At 34.9% G+C, this 22,786-nt stretch overlaps 1 protein-coding gene across 18 annotated transcripts in view; it reads left to right on the forward strand.

The window, feature by feature from the left end:
- The window catches only part of C2CD5 (C2 calcium dependent domain containing 5), a 66,818-nt gene that overhangs the window by 11,634 nt on the left and 32,398 nt on the right, over positions 1–22,786 (forward strand). For 8 of the 18 annotated variants that reach the window (XM_084283811.1, XM_084283821.1, XM_084283825.1 and 5 more), the window contains exons 7-10: positions 1,418–1,569; positions 4,475–4,669; positions 7,094–7,179; positions 12,849–12,957. In XM_084283811.1, the coding sequence (XP_084139937.1) occupies positions 1,418–1,569; positions 4,475–4,669; positions 7,094–7,179; positions 12,849–12,957 (542 nt within the window). Of the gene's footprint in view, positions 1–314; positions 525–1,417; positions 1,570–4,474; positions 4,670–7,093; positions 7,180–12,848; positions 12,958–22,786 lie in introns of all 18 variants that reach the window. The other 10 variants (XM_084283827.1, XM_084283828.1, XM_084283812.1 and 7 more) reach the window with 5 other exon arrangements.

The raw sequence follows: 22,786 nt of genomic DNA on the forward strand, positions 1-22,786 counted from the left end.
ATTGTCCCTCAGTCCAAAAAGCGATAATGCTTCTCAAAGGCAGCAAAGTCGACTAATACTTCTTAATATTGGCTTTACTAACTTGATGCACTGTTGCCAAAGAATCTTTTTACATTCACAAGCTAGTGCTTAAGCTATTCCTTTCTCTCTATTTCATCTGGACTCTTGCATGCTAGGAATTAAAATTCTTAGTCTGCTTAAAGTAAAAGATCTCCTCTAGCTAAACCTCCCTTTAAATCATTTATAACATAACTTTGCAACCTGTTTGTATGTATTGTTTTCTTTTCTTCCACCCTGGCTGCAAATTCTCTCAGGTCTCCGCTGGTTCATCCGCCAAGCCATGGATGCCGCTCGACTCACAACAGTCCAATTCACACTGCTACTGGCTCACGACTTACTCAGAACTTCTCTGTGTCTGTTCCCACTCTCATCTACACTGGTACGAGACTGCTCAGACTCAAGAGCTGGGGAGAGACAGGCCACAGGCACAGTGGTCGCAAAGTGCAGGCAGGCAGGCAGTGTAGGCAGGTACCACCCATCTTTTCTCCCTCATTTTCTCATGGAGACGCCTACTGTTGTCAGTGAAGATCTATTCTGTGCAGCTGCTGAAACAAAGGAAGTAGTTTCTTGAAAGTGCATCAGTCTCTTCCACAATGCCACACTCTTCATTTCTCTTTAATGGGTTTACTTCATAAGAAATTAAGTAAAACTAATTTGATGCATCTGAGTAACATTCGCTGTGTTACAGTTGTTGGGGGAAATATATTTCAATTGAAGTTAATAATTGCTTTCAAGCATAATTCACATACAGTATGTGGGTTTTAAAATGATTATAAGAAGGGTATGTGCCATTTGTGGAAGACACAGTTTTGGAGAGCAGGTAAGTCAATCTGTACGTAAGTGAACTGTTAATATAGCTGTTCCCATAAAGATTCTCCTCTTTGCTCTGTTTTTAGCTGTGGCATGCTGATAATGCTATAGGATAAGGAAACATTTTATTTTTTTTCTTAAAAAGCATATGTGTGTATATACATAAATGTATGACTATGTATAAACACAAATATAATTTGAAATCACTTTTTCTTTATTAAACTAACTCAAAGCATTGTGCATTTGACCAGATTTTTAAGCCACAAACTGTTTTCAGTTTTTTCTTTTGCGTATATATAATCTTTTTTTCTTTAGTCCCATCTCATGCCTTTCATTCAGCTTAATTGTTTCATTGTAGATTATCAGCATCTATCTGTAGAATGCTGAATGGGTAAACAGCGTTTGCCTTTGGCCTTATCCCCAGTCTCGCACCTAAGGAATAGCTGCTGGCCCTGCCCCAACCCTATCCTGGTGTTTGGATCATGCTGCTGTCAGCCAGGTCCTTTGGCACAGGATTACTGAATGTGTTTCCACCTTCTTCTGGCAGGATTCCCTTCAATGAAGATCCCAATCCCAATACTCATTCATCAGGACCCTCCACCCCTCTGAAAAACCAAACCTATTCCTTTTCACCTTCCAAGTCCTACAGTCGACAGTCCTCTTCTTCTGACACAGATTTGAGTTTGACACCCAAAACTGGTAAGGCGCTTCCACCCACTTTTAATTTGTGTTTCTCTTTTTATATTTTCATTCAACCCCTTTTTGCTTTTTGGCATTTAAGTTATCTATCAAAATGATTTAGAAATTGAAAACATCATCTCATGCTTGAAAAGAGTTTCTGTAGGGTGAGAATTTAAATCCCACCTTAGGTTTCCACTAATATGGAAATATCATTAAAGTGACGCTTCTAGCACAACTGTATTCAAGCCAAAATAAAATACCACAGAACATTAAGGGAGTCCTAAGCAACTGCCTTTTTCTGATTTCTTCCATTTCATATCAGATCATGGGAGTACATTTCTCATCGTAATACAGTAAGAGGCAGAGTGTTCTTACTAAAACTGTTTAATTTTCAAGCACAATGTATTGTACTTTAAGTGTATTGTTGTATGCTTATCTCTGACTTTTTACTCCTTGCAAATGCCATAATAGAAATTGTGCAGCTACTGCCTGTTTAATCTCCCTGGTTACGGAAGCCTGGAAACGGCTTTACATACACAGTATAATTTTTGAAAGTAACCTAAATTATACTCTACCCATCTTCTAAAAGCATTTTTCTTTCTCCATTGGTCTAACAAAACTTCTTCAGTATTTCCTTCTTCCCTTCTTAATTTTTTTAGTCTGTGGTTAGAGTCGTGTCAGTAATAATGTCAGCATAGCTCAAAGAATTGCATTCTGCTTATTCTCTATTACGTGACTTGAGTTTTTGCCACTGTAGGGCTAAATAGTTTCTAGATTTGTTTATAAAAGTTTGGTTGTCTTTGAAGTAGTGTTTTAAATTGTGGTATTTGAAGCTCAAAGCATTCTTGTCTCCATCTAATCATGACAGCTTTTAAGCATATTAAAATAGTTGGTTCAGCTTTACTTGATAGCACTCCTTCCAAGCACCTTGTGAGAGTTTTTCCAAGCAGATAAATTAATGGCATTTGAATGTAGCATTTATATTAAATATTTTACCTAGTTTATTCTCCAGATTTCTGTTGAAAAATGTTCCCTGTTGGAAAGCTGTCTTTCCTTGTTCTATTACCTCTGTCCTGTTTAAAATAAAACAAAACCTGAAACCAAATAAGAAATAAGAACAACAAAAAGGGGAGGAAAAACAACAACAACAACAAAAAAAAGAAACAAACCAAACAAACATAAAAACAGCCCCACACCACCAGCACTTTCTTTTTTGGTTCTTTTGTGTAAATAACTTTTGTGGAAAACCTATGATGGTCACTTGTATAAAGGATGTTTATATAGGAGAACTACAAATTCTGCTTTGTTTGTTTTATGGAGTATTTGAAAGTGTGTTTTTTGAACAGATTTTCACGGTAAGGACTGTGTCATATAAAGGATTTAAATATAGTGTCAATACTCATCTCTGCAGTTGTAACCATTCTGAATTTATTAAGGCAGCAATTTACTGCGTGTGAATTTGTCAAATTTTTGAACCTGCAACATTATATCATTACTGGTAATGTTATTTGAGTGGATAGTCTTACCTTCAGTCAGTTCATTCAGAACTAAAACAGATTGTGTAATTGATACCTCTTATTTGTAGGGATTTTGAAGTATGTAGAAAAGGCAGACTTATTTTCTACCAATCCTTGTAGTATTAAAGCTAATAGTAGGTGTACTTTTGCTTGCTAGCACTGTTTTTTTAGCAGCTTTTAATTCTGCTGCTGAAACTTGTCTTAAGAGGATTTGCTCATTACATTTAAAAATAATCCATCTTGGTGCTATGTACTAAATTTTGAATCTTATTAGCTTGAAAGAACAATATTTTTTTGTAACTTGTTTTACCTAAAATATGATGTGCGAAAGATGTTTCCATAACATACTAAATTCAGTATGATGCTTTTAACAATTCAGTGTGTGTTTCAGCATCCAGTGTCATTTCTAAAGGCTGTAACTGCTTTTCAGTGTGAAAGTTAGTAATATTAGTATTAAAATAGCCATTTTTATTAACGTGACACGTAAAACATGAAATTTGAGACAGCAGTTACTGAGATTGGCTGATGTGAAAAATGAAGTACTTCCTGATTATTTTCTGCAGTACGCTATGGTCTCTTTATTACTCAGTCAGGTAGCTTGTACGTTCACATGCTTGAGCTGGAGACTAATCTCGAAAAAGAGTGCAGATACCACAATTTCACAATATGAATAACAAAATGGAAGAGATCAAAACTTGGATATGCATAAGCATCTAGTTTTCATTAGCTCCAAGTCAGGAGAATATTACCCTAATGTCTTCTGGAAAACATTGTATTATCCATTCTGGCCTGTGTTTGCTCTAAATACAAGGGGAACTTTTTCTGTTCTGAGAAGGCTTGTTTTGGTGTGAAACTTGATTTCCTCAGTGAGTAGTGGCCTATTTTATGCCGCTACAAGCTAACAGAAATGTCAGGCAGACAAACAACATTGCATATTTCAGTAAGGTAATACATTTTGATGTAGTATATGTTAGGAGGAAATCAAGAAGGTAGGAACTCCTTTTCTTTGTGAGACTGTACTGTTCTATGAGATTTAAGACTCCCAAGAACTTTTTACACCTAAATAACGGAAGTAATCAGATTGTGTGAGAAGACTGTGTTATTTAGCCTTAATTCCATACCACTTAATAAATTCTGTATAAAATCTAAAACAAATTTTAGATTATCATGGCTTTTTAATAAAACTAAATAATTTCAAAGTGAAATTAATTGATTCATGATTTTTGATAACATGCTTCTCATTCACATTGTGTAGCTGTACTGTCATTCCATTTCTATGTATGTTGAGAAATAATTTAGTGTGGGTTCATTTGGAGAACAAAAAAATTGCTTCATTTTGATTTTTTCTGTTTCTTTAGTCATCTTCTGAATCTACATCTTTTTGTCTCTATTACTTTCCTCCACAGCACCTTCCCCACAGGGACCTAGGATTTTCCTGTTTCCCAGCTCCCCTACACTCTCATGTGATTCCCCACATCTTAAAAAGTCCTGTCTCCTCCTCTCGGGGTCTAGCCTTAACCCTCTACACTCTAGCCATGTCAGCCCAGTTGTTCTGAGGAAAAGTGTTTCTTTCACTGAAGAGCTGCTTCTGGCTGCTTCTGGTAGGATCAATCTATTATGGCCTTTTAAACAAACTTTTAAGAATTTGTTGTTGCTATTTGATGTAGGGACACTTAACACACAGCCTTCTATAACCCTATGTTTTTGTTAGCCTCTGAAAACTGCTGGCTACATGACTATTCATACCATCTCTCACCTCCGCTTTAGAAGCTTGCAACAGCTTCAGAACTCTTTATATTACAGGAATTGAAACACACATAGTTCATGCTGAAGAACTTTCTCATCTCCCCTCTCAATTTCCTTTGGTAATTGAACTAAAATAATTTCTCCCCCCACCCCCCTCCCGTTCCCTTCAGTTTGTTGTTCCTCTATTTTGCATGGCACACGCACATGCTCATTAATTCATTCATATATTTTTTTGAAGTCTGGCTATCAGATGGCTGGCAACTCTGCTCTTTTAATGCGTTTTAAGCAAAGTCCGTACAGATTTTTTTATTTGCACTGCCCTTTTTTCCATTCCACTGGCATGTATTATTTTCATAGATTTAAATTAAATAGTTGATATTACTGCCTTTTCTTTCTGTAGAAGCTATTTTGATTAGTTTGTATTTTTGTTTTTCATGTCCAGTATTTGTACTGTTTGTCTGTATTTAATATTGTATAGTCCCTGACAATGACGCTTAAAATCAATGGCAAATAATTAAAAAAAAAAAAACAATAAAAATCTTGTTTAATGGGACTATACAGATACTAATCCTTTTTGTTTCCTTATCCAAGAACAGCTAAAAATATTTATTCTTCAGAAATTATGGTGTGTGTAAGTGTGTGTGGGTGTGTATATACACACACAATTACATGGCAATGATAGTCTAGTCATTTTTGAAAATGTTAGGAATAAAGTTAACATATATGAAGTTCAATATTATTTCCAGATCTTCCTGTGTTTGATTAAAACAAGTGACTACACTTCGGTGTATTTGTACAATCTCATTCATGTTTATTAGTTGCTTAATGAGAAGAAAAAGGAAACTAGCAAGGAATTGTGTTTAATTAGTTAGAATTATTGTAACAGAAAATCACTTAACTGTAGTGTGTTTTTATTTCATCTTGCTCCTGAAACTTCTTTTTTTTTCTTTATCCTTAGTGATTTCCCAAACTTAGGTGATTATTTTTATAGGGTCCAGTTAGCTCTGATAGTTTTAGAGGCAGTAAATACCAACAATAACATATTTTAGGCATGAAGTATTACCAAGAAAATCTGATTCACCAATATTGTGTTTAATTTACAAAAAACACAATCTTGGTAGGTGCTTAATTTTTACTTCTGTGGTTGCTTTGTAGAGCAAATAATACAGTCATACATATAACCTGCATCTTGCCATGCTCAGTTAAGAGTACAGTTCCTTGATTACACATCCTTTGGTAGCAAAGATGTTTGCATATCTGATAAACTTCACAGCTCTTCAGACAAACTCCTGGAGTGAAATATATGAAAAAAAAAAAAAAAAAAAAAGAAATAGAGTATTATCCTTTTATGCAAAACCAGAATTTACTTGTTTTCATTTACAAATAGTCTGCAGGTTATGTGTGTGAAAGCGTAGTAATCAAATAAGTGTGGCAGTTTTAAGTGGTAAGCATTATTCCTTAGCTGTCTGAGTAAATCGGATGAGTGAATATTCCATTGTATAATTGTTAAAACAGTTACTGTGTTTTTCAGAGTTTATATTTCAGTTCAAAGGATTTGCATTGTCTTTGCAATTTTCTTTTTAGTCCCACTCATGCAATATATAGCTACTGCTAATACTGTGTAGCATCTCCTCCCAGTGGTTAGGAAAGGTGATTTAGTTATTCTGAAGCTATTGGAAAGGCAGATTTTTTTTTTAAACTGATGATGAAAATATACGTGCCTTACTATATAGGAATCTAGCAGAGAGGAATTGTTTGACAGTGTGGAATTTGTGGTGAGTGCAACCCTTTTATATAAAGATTGAAACTCTGATTATGTAGAAACTTCCTGTGAAAAGCACAGAAGGTGGGTAGATATTTATTAAAATTACCACTACAACTGCCAGTAGTGACAGTTGAGGGAAAAAAAAAAAAAAAGCTTTTTCAAAGCCCAGGTCTTCCAAGATCTACTTCCTATTTAAAAGCCTTTAAATTCAGGACATGAGGAAAAGGTCTTATATCAGGATGTTTATTATCCAAATATGTAATGCTTAAAGATGCTGCTAGTCACTTAAAAACAACCAAACAAAGGAAATTCCCAACCACCCCCTCACCCTATCGCTTTCACCCAAACACTTTAACTGTGATACTCAGTGTTTTTTTTCCCCTGAAAATTTAAGGGGATAATTTGTCTGTTTTAATGACTTTTATATAATTTTAAATCAAAGTTTCATTACAAATGATAATATATGTTTTCTTGAATGTTTCTTCTGAATGTCATTTGTACTGGTACTCTTCAGGAATGGGCAGTGGGAGTGCTGGAAAAGAAGGGGGGCCATTTAAAACTCTTTTAAGACAGCAGACTCAGTCAGCTCTGGAACAAAGGGTAAGGCATTTTATACTTAAATTTCTAATCTACTAACCTGAAAATTTAGCTTGCAGTTACATGTTTCCTCTTGCTGTTTAAAAAATATGCATACTTTTTATGTCTGAAAACTTAGTGTAGATGTTGAATGTTTAATAGCCTTTTTAATCCAAACAAAACACCTGAATTCTAATATATTACTGAAACATTAAGAGTGGGGCTAATAAACATAATGTGTGTATATTAGCAATTATACAATTACAACAATAATTACACAATTATTGTTGGTATTACAAGAAACTTACAGCAAATGTTACTGATATTTAGTAAATCACTGATGCATGGGTCAGTTTAATACTTTATTGTCATGTATTTAGTTAAATTTTTATAGAAGCCAAACTCAAACATTGAAATAGTTTTAAACAAGGTGAACAACATTTATAACTAAGAACACTTTTTTGGTTTGGGGAAAAAAGAAAGTTGGTGCATAGTTTAGCATTGTTTCTACTGCATGAAATGGTATGCATGTAGCCTTTATAAGATGGTAACCTAAATTCATTTCCCAAACAATAAAAGGTCTTTGTATGTTTACAGGCTTTGGAAGAACTTCTGTAGGGCTAAAAATGCCATGTGTTACTATGCTGTCAGTATATTATTGAATACACAGCAGTATAAAAAGTGTGGTTTTATTTTTTTTAATTTAAAAAAAAGTCATTGCTACTTTTATTTTTATACTGCTCTTATCAAACTGTTGTGTTATTAGTGACGTATCTTGGAGGAATAAATGCGAATCTTCTGTCCAAGGAGAAAAAATCTGTTTTAACTTTTGTAATTATCTGAGCTACTTATGTAAAACTTCTGTACCTTTGTTGAAAACAATATCAGCTACATCTGTAAAGCAGAAGTGAATAGTTATTATTTTGAGTTAAGAGGATGATTTTCTTCTCATTTTTTGTGTTGTCCATTGCTAAGGGAGGATCGCCTCATAGGTTCTGTAGAAGGCGGGTATGTTCCAAAACATTGTGTGACTCTTACTGTAGGCTTTTTCCTTTTTTTTTTTTTTCTTTTTTTTTGTTTTTATTGAAGATTTCTGAATAATAATTTGGAATCTTTTGATTTTCTTCTTTGTGACATTTCTGCAGATTTCTTTGGAATTTTGTTTACGCGGGACTTTTTTGTTTTGTTTTGTTTTTTGTTTTAAGCATTTATCAGATTGGTATTTTTTGGTTTAATTTTATATTTTGCATGCTGATATGCTTCAGTTATAATTTCTCCTTAAATACAAATCCATGGCTCTGTTTCTAATGTTTTAGAGGAGAAAAAAAGCTTTAAAAACATCTTTTAACTTTACCTTTTTCAGCTAGCATTATAGATATTTCATGGCTTATCTGTTATTTCTTTAGAAGACTTTTTAAAAGTAATTAATAATATAAAATAAGGACAGATAACATGTCTTTAGAATTTGAATGATTTGTGAATTGTTTTGATAAGACCTATACATTTACTAGTGGAAAAAATACTGTAAATTTGAATCGAAATATGTTGAATTTTTTTCTTAAGGATAAGATAATCATAATGTAGCAAAGCATGCAGACTCTTAATTGATATAAAAAAATGTGTTCCTGTTGTCTTTCTGAAAATTTCGGGTTGAAATTGGTTTTGCTACAGTTAACTCTTTCAGATATTCAACTAGAATTAATAACAAAGATGGAGAGAGACATTTAGCTCCATGTTTTTGGCATTCATAAGAGTTTTTTTTTTGTCTGTTTCATCATTACAAATAGAGTGCATTCTAGTTACCTGTCTGGATTAGTTAAGGTAGCATGTAAGATGAAGTCTAACATCGATGTGTGTGTTATCTTTCCACATGTATTAGACATATAGTTAAATTCTATTGAATCTTAGTTATAATTATTTGGGTATATGGCAATGCTAACCATTAGAAACAATTTGTTTAACTGGATATCTTCTCAGTTTTTTTAATCAGTGTGTTTTTAGTCTGTCACTTAAATAACCCTACCTGCAAACCAGAACAGATTTTGCTAGAAGAGTAATCTTACTGTTATTGTTTCTTTTGGGAAAATCCACCAGCCATGGAAAACTCATATTCATGTTATATTTTATAATAATGTATTTTTAACAATTCACAGGATGCCTGTTGATAGCAGGTGTAAATATAGCACAGTTATCTGTGTACTTTTATCTGGAAACATATATGCTGTATCTCTGTCAGCAGGCAAAAATTTACCTGTGTTTTCATGGAAACGATCAAGTGCTGCTCTTGATTGTCATTTGTATCTCGGTTGACTCCAACTTGGACAAATGCTGTTACTCCTCCATACTTGCATTCTGCAAGTGCTTGAGAGATCTTTACTGCTACCTTTACAAAATGGAGATCCACCGATCTTCATTTGGCAAGAGCACTGCTAGATAACTGTTGCTAGAATGCAGTTCTCTGTGTCATTCTGCTGGCTGCAATGCTGACTTGAGCAACTTTTCTTTCCAGCAACTTGTTACTACTATCTAGGCCATCCCCTCAGTTCAGTTGAAATACAAAGTATAAGATCATTTGGGGACTTCATGAGCAGGCACATTTATTTACATAGAATAAGAATAATTGAAGCAGGAAATTAACAGTATTTGAATGTGGATCAGATCCGTATACTGTGGCTCAGATGCAAAAGCTCTATGAAAATATCAGCATTACTAGCACTATCTGAGGGAGTGGTACAGTGTTGGGAATGAGTGAATGGCTGGAAGGAAATCTGATATCTGCTTCTGTGGCACTAACACCAAAAGATGTGTCTGTGTAGCCTTGTTCCATGTGCTTTTTCATTATTTTGCGTGTAATGTATGTAAAATGCAGCTAGAATACTAGCAATACATGTATGCATACACACAAGCATTTTAAAGCACTATATCAAACATTGCATTAACTTTATTGTAGCCTTAACAAACTTTCTCCAAACTTTCTCAGGCTATAAGATCTCTGTGTAGTAGCAAAGATGAAATCAGTGACATCTTTCAGAGTCTATGCAGTCAGTAACTGAAGTGACACAGCAAATTAGAATCATGTCCTGAGCTGGAACAGACCTACAAGGATCATTGCGTCCAACTTCTAATTTACCAATTAGTATTGATAACATGATTGACTGTCTTCAGTTGTAGATTGGAAAATCAAAGTCAGGGTGTCTTCTTACACACAGGAAGATGCTGTGTTTGTGCCACCATGTTTTAAAGGTAGTCCCTTGCGAAGGGTAGGAATAGAGGAAATCTGTAATATGCAAGTACTGCAACTGTTTCTTAGGGAGTCTTGTTTTCCATGCAATGAGTATAGCTTTAAAATGTTGAAGTATTACAGAGTAACACATGTAGTTGAGGCTGAATCTTGTATTTGAGTAATATGTGATGATAATAAAACCAAAACCCTTAAGCTTGGGGGAGAGAAAAAAGGGCTGTCATACGAAGTGACAGCATTCTGTGTCAGAAGGATTGAGACACATTAATGGAGTAAGAATACATGTATGTTGGAATTGGTCAGTGATTCGGTTATGTAGATCTGTTTGTGGCTGAAATTAACTGATCAGATACAGTTCTAATTTTAACATATATCATAACATAGACTTCCTGTTATTGATATACCTGACTGTATTGAGACAAAGCCATGTTATTATTTTAAATTCCTAGTTTGTAAAGTCAAAAATCAGGCAAACTGGAACTCTCAATGTGTTAAAAATACTTGCAGTATAAAGCCTTATGAAACTAAATCACAAATTTAAAGTAGCTTCTGAATCTCTATAAAAGCATTGGTTTGTATTTTAGAGTGTGAAGTAAAAACGTTCACTTTAAGTGTGCTGTAAGTATCAATATATGTATGTATAAAACATAAATGTAGCATAGAATGGAACTTCATATAAATGGCACGCATTAAAATTTTAAAAATGATTTCTGTAGTTCTGGGAAAGCTAGCTAGTAATTCTTAATGTTACAAATGCAGGATAACTATTTTCATGGGACAAAGCAAATCTACGATATATTTAAGTTATGTAGAATAGGTGCCATAGAATTAAATGAAAAAAATATCGCTGTACTTGTGAATCGCTGAACAGTTGATGTAGCAAGCACAAATGAAACAGTTCTGACAAAGTGTTGCTGTACTGGAATTTTTCCTCTTATTGGCATGAAAAACAGTACAGAAAAGGAGTCTAGATTGTGTTGTAGTCAGGGTTTTCTGGCTACTCTCGTGACCTTCACAGCACTTTGTGCTTTGGTGCAACCATCTGGTGGAATCCTTTCTCTAGCCTTCTTTAGAGATCCATTGATGCTCCTGAAGACAAATTAGCCAAGCAGCTTTGCAGAGTCCTGTGGTGAAATATTCCGACTTTTTAATTGCTTCATAAAATGCGCATGCAGTATTTTTTTATTTGCTTATGATTGTTGACACTACTGTTACTACTGTTTACAAAGTTTGCCTCAGTTTTGAAATTCTGTAAAATAATTGAAAATCCAGAAAAATAGGAGTTTGTAGGATCTTTTAAGAGTTGTAAGAGTTTAAATAACCTTTGTATGGGTAGTAATAATCCTGAAGTGTTCATTTTCAAATCAATGTTGGGCTTTAGCTTAAGAGGATTTTTCATGCCATGTATTGCTGGAAGAACCGTGATCTTCATTTAATCTGCAGCATGTACACTATTTAGGTAGAAGCTCAGTTGCACTATACTGTTGCAAGTGCTTCAAGTATGTGAGAAGGGAATCTATCCTGTACTTTTTCTCATATACAATGGCGCTGTTTATTTTTACCATTTAACCATTCATCATGACTACAAAAACCATGATTGCACGATTTTTCTTTTACTTTTTTTTGCCTCTGCACTTAGAATTGCTGAATCTGTCACCTTTCCCCCATACATATGCTATAATATGTATAATAGATATTCCTTAGAGTATCTCTTTAGAAAATATTCCGATTTGGGGATTCATCTCCCCTGAGTATGAAAGATTTATTTTCTGTCATGTATGTCATGAAAAACTGTTACTTCTTACCTGGCCTCTTGTATAAATGTTCTCAAACAATTGCCAAAACTTAATTCTTCATTTTATTTATGAATTGGTAAAACCAATCTATGTAAATGAAAGAGGAATTGATTTTTTTTTTTAAGAACCTAGTTGTACTTCAAAGACTTATGCTTTATTCTATGCTATATTTATGAGACATTCATCAGTCTTGCAGAAGTACAATTAGGTTTACACTGTGCTTCAGGATCAAACTGCATTCAGATGTAACAATAAACCCTAGAATTTGGAGGAAAATATTCCTTTATTTTTCATTAGCTAATAAGAGTAAAATTACGGTGCTCTGCTGCCTCCCAAAAGTTGACCAATAACACAAATACATAACGTTTTGATCATTAATTAATACTATTTTGGGATGCAGATCTATGGGGGAAAAGTATTTTTACATTTTTAGAATCTCGACTTTTACTATACTATTGGTATATGAAGATGAATGGTTACACAGTGCTTAGTAAGCCTGAAGGTATGTTTGGCCCAATGTAACTGCTTTGCTTGTATTCCAGGGGAATTACCAGTTCACTGCATGTTTATTGGCATCCAGCAGTGGTTGATAAGCACTTGATATGCTTATGCATATAGGTTGATATGTTTTGTTTTATTTTTTTTACTCATAACAGGAATTTCCGTTTTTTACCTTGACGGCCTTTCCACCAGGCTTCCTTGTCCATGTTGGAGGTGTTGTCAGTGCGCGTTCTGTGAAGCTCTTGGATCGCATTCACAATCCTGGTATGTTGACACAAATCTTGCCCAAGTCCAATTGCAATACTTATAATCTTTGAAACTCTATAGAATACCAGTATTATTATAGATGCAGATCTCTTCTAACAGTGTATATTAAAAGCAATAATTTAAGCATGAACAATTATAGTCATTCAGAGGGTATGTCTTCAGTGAGAAATCTCTCAGCAAGTTAATGAAATTATAAAGTACTTTGAATCCAGTAACTTTACCAAGAACTGTCTCTGAATTGTTGAGGGTTTAATTAATTTTTGTCTACTTCCAAATATTTAAACAGTTGTCCATTCAAATGAAAATCAAATTAAATGCTTGAAATGTTTTCTAACTTTCAGCTCCTTGCAAATCTTAAGGACTAATTGCAACAGTTTAGCTCAATATGTGTTTTTTTTTTTAACCTCAGGTGATAACACCTTTACAGTGTTGTTTCTGTTCTTACTTAAAAACATATACATAACAATCCTTTAATATTTTAATTTATTATTTACAAGGGAACTCCAATAATAGAAAGTGTATTTTGCATGTCCTAGTTCTGAAATCAGAATTAAGTGGCTGCTGACTCTGTTATATTCACTGAGACAAGCAGAGATACTATTTAAAAAGCAGGAGTTAACAAGTGCGTTTAAAATGCAGACAGATGAGAGACAAAAATAGCACCGATAGTGGTTTTGCATGCACTGGCCAGGAGTAATAAAACAAAATTCGTGCAAATGCATCTTAAAAAAAAAAATAAATAATTCTTTTTTATTTCCTATTTTCTTTTTATTGCTCTAAGGCAAGTAATTCTTGAAGCAGGTAGATTGTTACTGCAGTAAACTGACAGTATAAAATAAAATAAAATCACAGACTTAATTTGTATTCAAGAAAACTACGTCAGGGTTTTTTTTTTAAAGCATCTCAGTACATACCACTGTTCTTTTTTTCCTGTTTTTAAGATGTTATTTATAAAAATGTAGAGAAAATTAAGATAAATGTCAACATATAATTTGTGTCCTTTTTTTGCCACAAAGTTGTCATAGACTTCTGTATTTTTGACACAATACAGATCACTTACATGAAATTTGCTATGTGATAAATTTAAGACAAAATGGAAAAAAAAAATTGTTTATGCTCAGGAGTTTTCCAAAATGATATCTTCCATTATGTACTCTTATTTCTTGCCTACTGAGTGAAAGCAGGATGAGAAATAATAGAAGTAGAGATGCATATTTGCACAATTAAGTGACATTTCGCATTTTTTTTTGTGGGATTTATAGATTGCTCCTGACAAGTGAATGTAAGATGCATGATACTTCTAACTCATTGTATTTCAAAACAATGAAAACTAAAACAGGAGAATAAAGGGACATGGCGATGGAGGGGAAGGTGAAGTAGTAAGAAAAAAAATCTTATGCAGTGATGGTCATACTAAGCATTTGAATCAAGTTTGTAAAGTATTAAAGGAGTCATATAAGCTGGCAAGTGAATATGCAGGAAAATATAGAAGAGGAAAGAACAATAAAAGAGGTTGTTTGAGAACATAATGATTACACAATAATTGCTGTATGCTGTACACTTTGATCACGCCTAGTGCTAGATTGCTATAGCATGCTCCTTTTTTCCCTTTCTATTTCAGCCTCTTATTAACTCTGCTGTCTGTGTCTTTCCAGTTCCTGTGGAGTGGTGTTGTCAATTGTGTTCTTGTTGGTAGTTTTTTTTCACTATTCTGCTCCTATAACTGATCTACTAATTTGCTGTTTTGAACTCAGCCTTTGTCGGAATTATGGGTAACACAAGATCATACAAACTGCTAGACTGGAATAGTTTCAATTCAGGTATTTTACTAGTCATTTGGTACTACATACGCTGACAGAAATTATGGCAGCTCAGTGAAGTTCTTAGAAATGCTCTAGGATATTCATTATGTTAATGCTTCAAATTTAAATCTGTTTAAGCATCAAATTCCACAATGTATTACTTTTTAATGTTGTTAAAGGCTTTTTTTAAAATTGCAAAACATCGTTTTAGTAAAAAATAGCATTACTAAGATTATAGTAATATCTGAAAAGCTGAATACTCATGTTCTTAGCTTTCAGCCAAGTGTTTGGAAAACAAGTAAGTTAGAGAAAGAGAACGGGTTTGGGTTCTGATTTATATAGTTGGAATCATGTCAGGTGTGATTTTTTTTTTTTTTTTTTTGCATGAGCTTGAAATTTCTTCAACAATGGCTGTACTTCTGTCTGTTTCAGGAAATCAATGAATATGTTTATTGTAAATTTTAGAGATAAATAGACTGAGTGAATGAAAAATAGACAAAATTTACTAAGAGGACAAGCTGCTTAAAGAGGATGGTATATAGTCCAGAATTTGTTGGTTCATAATTCCTGTATTGTAAAATGCATTTAGCTTGCAGGCCTTACAACATAATTATTGGAATTTCTAAAATCACTTCAAAACTTAATGTCAAAAAAGCCCCACTGTTCTATTTTTTTTATGTGCAGTTTTAGGAATCAAAATGTGTACAGCTGCAGAGAAAATGGAAGAGCTGATGGTACAGTTTGCATAAAAGCTGTATAGAATACTGGTCTCTTCTGGCAAGAAATGAGGATCATTCTCCCCACTGTTTTTCTTTGGAAACAAAATACTTTGGAAGAAGCAGAGGCATAACTTCTCTCTATGTAGTGTCAAAGTCAGCAGAGCTTGCCAAATAGTAAAGTTTTTAAAGCTGACACAGCAAAAGGGTAGAAAGCTGACCTCTGTGTTTTTTTCTTCTCAGAATCAAACTTGCCTTGCTGTTACTGCACTGTTGCAGTATGTATATCACATGCTTTTGGAAATTATCTGCAGTCATACTTTAAACTTTGGTTTACTTTGGTATACTATCTGTATACATTTTTCATCTTATAAACAGTTCAATTACAGTTAGTATGTGAAACAGCTTATTTTTGTGTCCTTGTTCCTTGCCACATTACATGTTCTGGAAAACTAGAACTGAGAGTTCATTTTATAAATTTGTCTGTTCTCAAACAGTCTTTTGAACTGAATTTTAATTTCCATATGCAAATAACATTATGGAATTTCCAGATTTATTATTGGTGTATCAAAGCCTGATCTAAAGTGTTTAAAGGTGTAGAAATTTCACATCTTTTATGCTACCTTGAAAAGTTTGAATTAGTTGTTGCTTCTTTGATATAGTGTTTAGGGAGATGTTACGATGGAAAAACTTACGAGAATAATGGAGTAACTGAGTTGTTCAGACACTTTCTAGCCTACGTTAAGTTAGGCTAGAAAGTGATCCAGAAATGTAAGCCTTTGAAGCTAAGGGAAAGCTAGTCTTGAATTCATTTCTTGATGAATTATCCAAAACAGCAGTCTAAACTGTTTAGAGAGAACAGAAAAGAGAAGGCATATGTCTGTTACATGCATTTTATACCTTGAAGTGGTGATTATACAAGAATTTTGGATTAGAGAGGCCTAAATCAAAGTCTAATTTTAGAGTTCATACCTCTCTTAAGAACTGTCAGCATTTCTGTTGCCTTGAACATGGGTCAGCAGTGCTCTGCTGGCAGTCTTGATTTATCGTACTGGTCAGGGACTGAGCAGGTCATGTCTCATATTCCTGGAAGTATGTTTTCTTTTCATTCATTGGTGTGTTGCTGAACAAGAAGGGAGGAAAAAGGCAATAGATCAGGTGTTGTATATCAAGGTTGGATGTGGTGCTTAGGGACATGGTTTAGTGGGTGATATTGGTGGTAGGAGAACGGTTGGAGGTCTTTTCCAACTGTTACGAATCTATATGTGCAATAGATAATGAGTTTTGTAGTAGAGCTTAGGTTACATGCATTAATCCCGTCTTAGATTGAAATAAAGAATGTGCTATGTAAATCTGCTACTACTGAGAAATCACTGCAGGAGATTTCTGTTCATCTCCCCCCTTCTAGAGCTCGCTTACTTGCTCTGTTGTTGCTTGCTAATACTTGGCCTGAAGGAGAGCAGAGAGTTTTTTTTTTTTTTTTTTTTTTTTTTTTTTAAATACAGATTAAGAAAAACATTACTACATGTTTACATTGCATTCCTTTCAGCAAGAATGCAACCAACAACCACAAGTAGGCTAAAATTACTTTCCTTTTTCTAAGTGTTCAGACTTCACTTAAGCTTGTCAGGTAACTTGTGTACAGACACTGAAGAATATGGAAGGATATTCCCTTTTTCTTTTTCTTTTTTTTATTTTTTAAATGAGGCTTTTTTGTGTAAGATACAACAACAGTATCTGATGGTGAAAAGTTGCGGAGATTTGAGAATGCATTAAAATCAAATGTGGAAGTACAGGCTGATTGTTGGATGAAGGGAAAAAAAACTACCTAAACATCTGGGAATTGTATATAGTTCAGTGACATAATTGTTTAAATGTTTGTAAAGATTTCAAAAGATGATGATCAAGATGAACCTGCAAAGTAGAAGTAGAGAGGTAAGGGCACAAATTCTTAGAAAAGAGGGCACATAATACAATGGAAGAAATCCTGTGGTGCTGTCACTGGAACAGGGTGCTGAAGATACACTGTAAATATAAAAATGTGGAAGGAAACCTGAGTCCACAAGACGTTGTTACTTTCTCATCAAAGTTAAATGTAAAGAAGGAAGGCTTCTTAGCAAGTAAGAGGTACTCATTGAATAGAGACCCTTTTTGCATACAACTGTTTCATAGACTAACATACTCAGTGTGCTTAAATCCATTTTTAACCTCCTCATTCAGGGAGCTGCTCTAACAGTGCTTCTTTGGCTCCAGTAGTCAGAAACATGGAAGGAGAAAAAATGTTTAATAAAATTCCCAAGGATCTCCTGAGTGGTTTGTGTGTTATTCCAGACTTGCTGTTGGAGTGTGAAATTCTCCAGAATGATAGTTTTGTGTGTGGGGAAATGTAAGAGGAAAGCCTGAAAACATTTTGGTTCCGAAACTGAATGCTTTTCTTTACAGAAAGACAAACATACGGTGAATGTGCAAATTACATTTCATACTGCTGCTTTCTGGGACGTAAATGTGGCATTCTTATAGAATCATAGAATCAGAATATCCTGAGTTGGAAGGGACCCTTAAGGATCATCAAGTCCAACTCTTGACACCGCACAGGTCTACCCAAAAGTTCAGACCATGTGACTAAGTGCACAGTCCAATCTCTTCTTAAATTCAGACAGGCTCGGTGCAGTGACCACTTCCCTGGGGAGCCTGTTCCAGTGTGCAACCACCCTCTCTGTGAAGAACCCCCTCCTGATGTCAAGCCTAAATTTCCCCTGCCTCAGCTTAACCCCGTTCCCGTGGGTACTTGAAAGAATGCAGTAGAAAATGTCAGAATGTTTCTGTTAGTGTGTAATACGGCTGCTGTTAGAACAAGCAGGCAAGACAGAATGTTCAGCTTGACCTCTAGCTGTTTCCAGAAGAATCTCCAGATTGACTTACACGTCATGATATGATAATGGACAAGGCGGATGTCAGAAGGTTTTATGAACAGGAGGAGGAGTAGTAAAAGCTACATGATACCTGAATGGATCTTTAGCTTTTCACAGTTTATTAGTATGTCTATTAGTATATGATGTTTTTCAGTGCTACTTTCCTCTACTTTTTTGCAAACATTTCAGAGGAGTGAGTAATTCCAAATATTTTTATAGTTAATGTGAATGGTTTTTGAATGCTCTTTTGAAGTAGGTATACCCTTAACTTACCCTTAAATTAATGAAATAATTTTTGGGGGGGATTGTGTGTTATTTTTCATTTAGAGAGTTTTGAGTAGATTCAAACTGAACAAAGTAACTGAACAAAGGCTGATCATTGTCAGTGTAGAATTTGTCTTTGAGGTTTTAGTGTGCACTTGCAGCCCAGAAGGCCAACTGTATCCTGGGCTGCATCAACAGAGGTTTGCCTGCAGGCGAGGGAGTGGGTCCTCTCCAGGTCCCCTCTACTCTGTCCTTGTGAGGCCCCACTTGGAGTGCTGCATCCACGTCTGGGGCCCCCAACACCACAAAGATGTGGTCATGTTAGAGTGGGTCCACAGGAGGGCTGTGAAGATATCAGGGGGCTGAAGCACCTCTCCTATGAAAAAAGTCTGAGAGGGCTGGGGATGTTCAGCCTGGGAAAGAGAAGGCTATGGGGAGACCTCATTGCAGCCTTCCAGTACTTTCAGAGGATTTACACGTGTGAGTTTTTACACATGCAGATAGTGTTATAGGACAAGGAGGAATGGTTTTAAACTAAAAGAGAGGAGATTTAGAGTAGATGGTAGGAGGAAATGTTCCACTCAGAGGGTGGTGAGGCACTGGAAACAGGTTGCCCCGAGAAGCTTTGTATGCCGTGTCCCTAGGGGTATTCAAGGCCAAATTAGATGGGGCTTTGGACAGCCTTATCAAGTGGGAGGCCTCCTTACCCATTGTGGTGGGGTTGTAACAAGATGGTCTTTAAGGTCCCTTCCAACCCAAGCCATTTTACTGATTTTTATTTGCAGAAATATTTTTAGTGGTTTTTGTAAGTTCTGAGATTTTGCCTCTATTAGTGGGGTCTCGAGGTCCTGAACTTGCTCCAAAAGTAACTGTAGGAAAGACTCATTGGATGTAGAAATTTAGAGATGGCTCTTCTGCTAGCTTGTCTTTAAAATCAAACAAAAAAAATGGTTGTGAGTGTATAGAAATGATGTATGCACAGGTTCTGTGTATGTAATGCATAAAAGCATGAGGAATGTAAACAAGGAATGGGAAATGCAGAGACAGTATTCCTGCCAAATAATGTAATCTTGTTTCTACAATTGTACAGTGAGGTAGATTGTCTGCATGGCAGTCAACAAGAAAGCGGCAATCCTGTCTGTGAACAGCTGTGTTTGTTGAGAGATTAATATTTTTGTTTGAAACTCTGTATTTTTCTTCCAATGATTGTTAGATACAGTAATATTCTTGCTTAATTTAAGGTTCCAAATAGTTAGGCTTGTTTAAAACTTTAGAACATACCTGTAGGTCAGTTTGTGATACTAGTTGTAAAATAGGCAGCCTTGTTTTAAAAACCCTTGACTTGTTACAGCTGAGTAACGAGCTCAGGTAATCTCCAGCTTTGGGTAGTAGTTTCTTTATTACCTATCAGCTTGTCAAAATGGCAGACATCGCAATTGTTAGTATAGTAGGAACAGTTAAAACATTCCTATATCATACTTAATGTCCCATTCATTTTGTTATCAGAAGAACCTTATGCACAATTATAAGACTTCACCATTATAGGAAGAATGACTGATTGAGATAATAACTAAAAACTAGAGTGACAGACAGAAGCCTGGCTCACTAATTTTCCAGAGACAAAATAATTCTGGTATTAACATTTTATTATGTCTGGGCAACTAAGGAAGTATACTATAGTGCTAAGGAAATATGGTGAGGATGATTTTTTTTTTCTAAATAGTTTAATTTTAGGTTTAATTTTTAATATGTATATATAACAACATTTTTTAAATCTTCAAATGCAGCATATTTTGTCAGTTCATTTTAGTTGTTACGTGATGATTTTCTTTCATTGTAAACCAAATTATTATTGCCATGTTGGTGGTATTACAGATTTTTTTTTTTTTAAATGATGCTATTTTGTAGCTTGTGTTACTGCTATCAAACCTCCACCTGCAATTTAAAGGAGGAGTTAAAAGGCCGTGTCACCATCGTGGATGCTGGTAGTATTTTTCAGCAGATTTGGTTGAACCAGTTTATGGAAAACTGTTTCCTCAAAGACTATGTGCAATGTCTAGAAAAGTTTAAATTGTGCTGTGGTCTGTCCAAGTGGTTCTTGCTTGCTTATTCCTGATACCAATCATAGATACTTTGCAGTGCGTGACTGATAGACAAAGTGTAGAACAATGGGGGCTTGGCTTTTGTCATTGTGAAAATCCAGGTACTTAATTTTTTCTCATGTGGGACATTGTTTAGATTTACAAGGTTGAATTAGCGTAGGTTACACACTGGTTCATATAAAATATTTGTATTTTGTGATGTCATTTGTGAGATTTAGAAGATGCTAACCTTCAGGTATCTGAGTGCTTCACCCATTACAAGGATTATTTGTTTGAGATTAGGAACGTGTTAAGAATGTCTCAAGGCTTGGTGTTAGGGATGTCAGCAATGTGAGGTTGCTTATGATCATAAGGCTGAGAGAGTTAGCTCTTTGGAAGTTAAGGCAGGATTCCAAGTGCCAAACTTCTGAAGTATGATTTGTATCATTGTTTTTTAGGGGTATGACAATTAAAACATCTTGATTCATTTTAGAATTCCTGGATGGAAGCGTAATTCTATACATTCCTTTCTGAATTATAAATATATTCACCCTTATCAGAGAAACAGGAATTACAGAGACACTTATTTCTGTTTTCTAGTTAAAGCAACTTCTCTTTTTTTTTTTTTTCTTACAAAAGAAAAAAACGTGTTCTCCAGTCTTCTAGCAATAATGTAGGGGGTTTTAATGGAATTTGGAGTATAAGAAAATTCAGGAGTTGTGGGAATGTAAGAAAGTGAAACGCTGTTTTTTCCTCATCTAGAGGTGTATCTTGGTATTAAACACTCCAACAGTGAGTTGTCACTAAAAGCAGTGATCCTACTTTTCTGCACAATTTCTGCCATGTGGTCCTGCAGTCTTCTGGTGATCATGTGCTTGCAGAGTGAGTCACTTTGCCTGACTAACCTGATAGAAGACAAGCCATGCAAATGAATGGTTGTGTTCGATCAGCCAGCTGAAATACTGGCTGTAAATGCATCCTGTAAATGCATGAAGGCTGGATGCGATTCTAATCCTTGATCTTAATGCTGCATCTTCAATAATTGAAGAACTTCCTCAACATCACCGTTTATACCTGCTTTTCTTCTCATTCAGCAGGTTGGGCTTGAGAAATGAGAGAGGTGCTTTCTGACCTCATTTCATAGGTTGGCAGGAAAGCACTCACAGTACTATTCTCTAGCCTGGATGTTTTGTCTGTAGGAGTAAGTGTACCATTTCTCTTTGGCATTTATGCACTGATTTTTGCTTTTCTGGTCTATTTTAGTTTCTATTTGATACATCACAGTAATCGATTTCCTTCAGTTTCTATATCATAATAAAAGTTCTTCATTTTCACATCTTTTGGTCTTAAACATACGGAGCAATTTAAAGAGGGGAAAAAAGGTGTTGGAGTGCCATTGAGAATCTTTTTTAAGTTGTAGATTAGTCTTGGTGTGTTGTAGGATTACTTATTTGCTACCCAGGTTGTATGTTTAAAATTTACTGACAAGAGGCTTTTTGTACACCTACTGTTAAATATTTTAAAGAGGTGATAAATACTGTTATCTATGGGATGACCAGAGAGGTTCAAATTAGACTTGTAGGTCAGGGAGCTTCTACACAAAGGAGTCTCTTAAATAATAAATAAATAACGTAAAATAAAAATAAATAAACACCTCTCTTCCCACAACAAAACCAACCCACACCCAGAAAACAAAACAAGCAAACAAAAAAACCATTCGCTCCTGTATAAGCAGACTAATAGGTTTTAATAGAAACGGGTTTAGAATGAAGGAATAAGGAAGCTCAGTTTGCAGTATAAAAGCATGGTAACTATGCCCATTCCTGCAACTTTGAGGATGTTAAGAATGAGGCCCAGGATGTCTCGGGATTCAGCTTTAATACAGTAACTCTTGAGTACAATCTGTGTAATTCAGAAATCGTTCTTCTTAGTTTTTCTTCAAGTTTTAAAAAATCTGTAGGGACCTTGCCTAGTGCAGATTATGGCTAAATCTTGAAAGACCTTGAAGAGGACCTCTAGGAAATAACTTTGGAAAGATGCAGGTGTTTTCT

This window comes from Netta rufina (assembly GCF_964035555.1).
Source record: "Netta rufina genome assembly, chromosome: 1".
NCBI classification, from domain to species: Eukaryota; Metazoa; Chordata; class Aves; order Anseriformes; family Anatidae; genus Netta; species Netta rufina.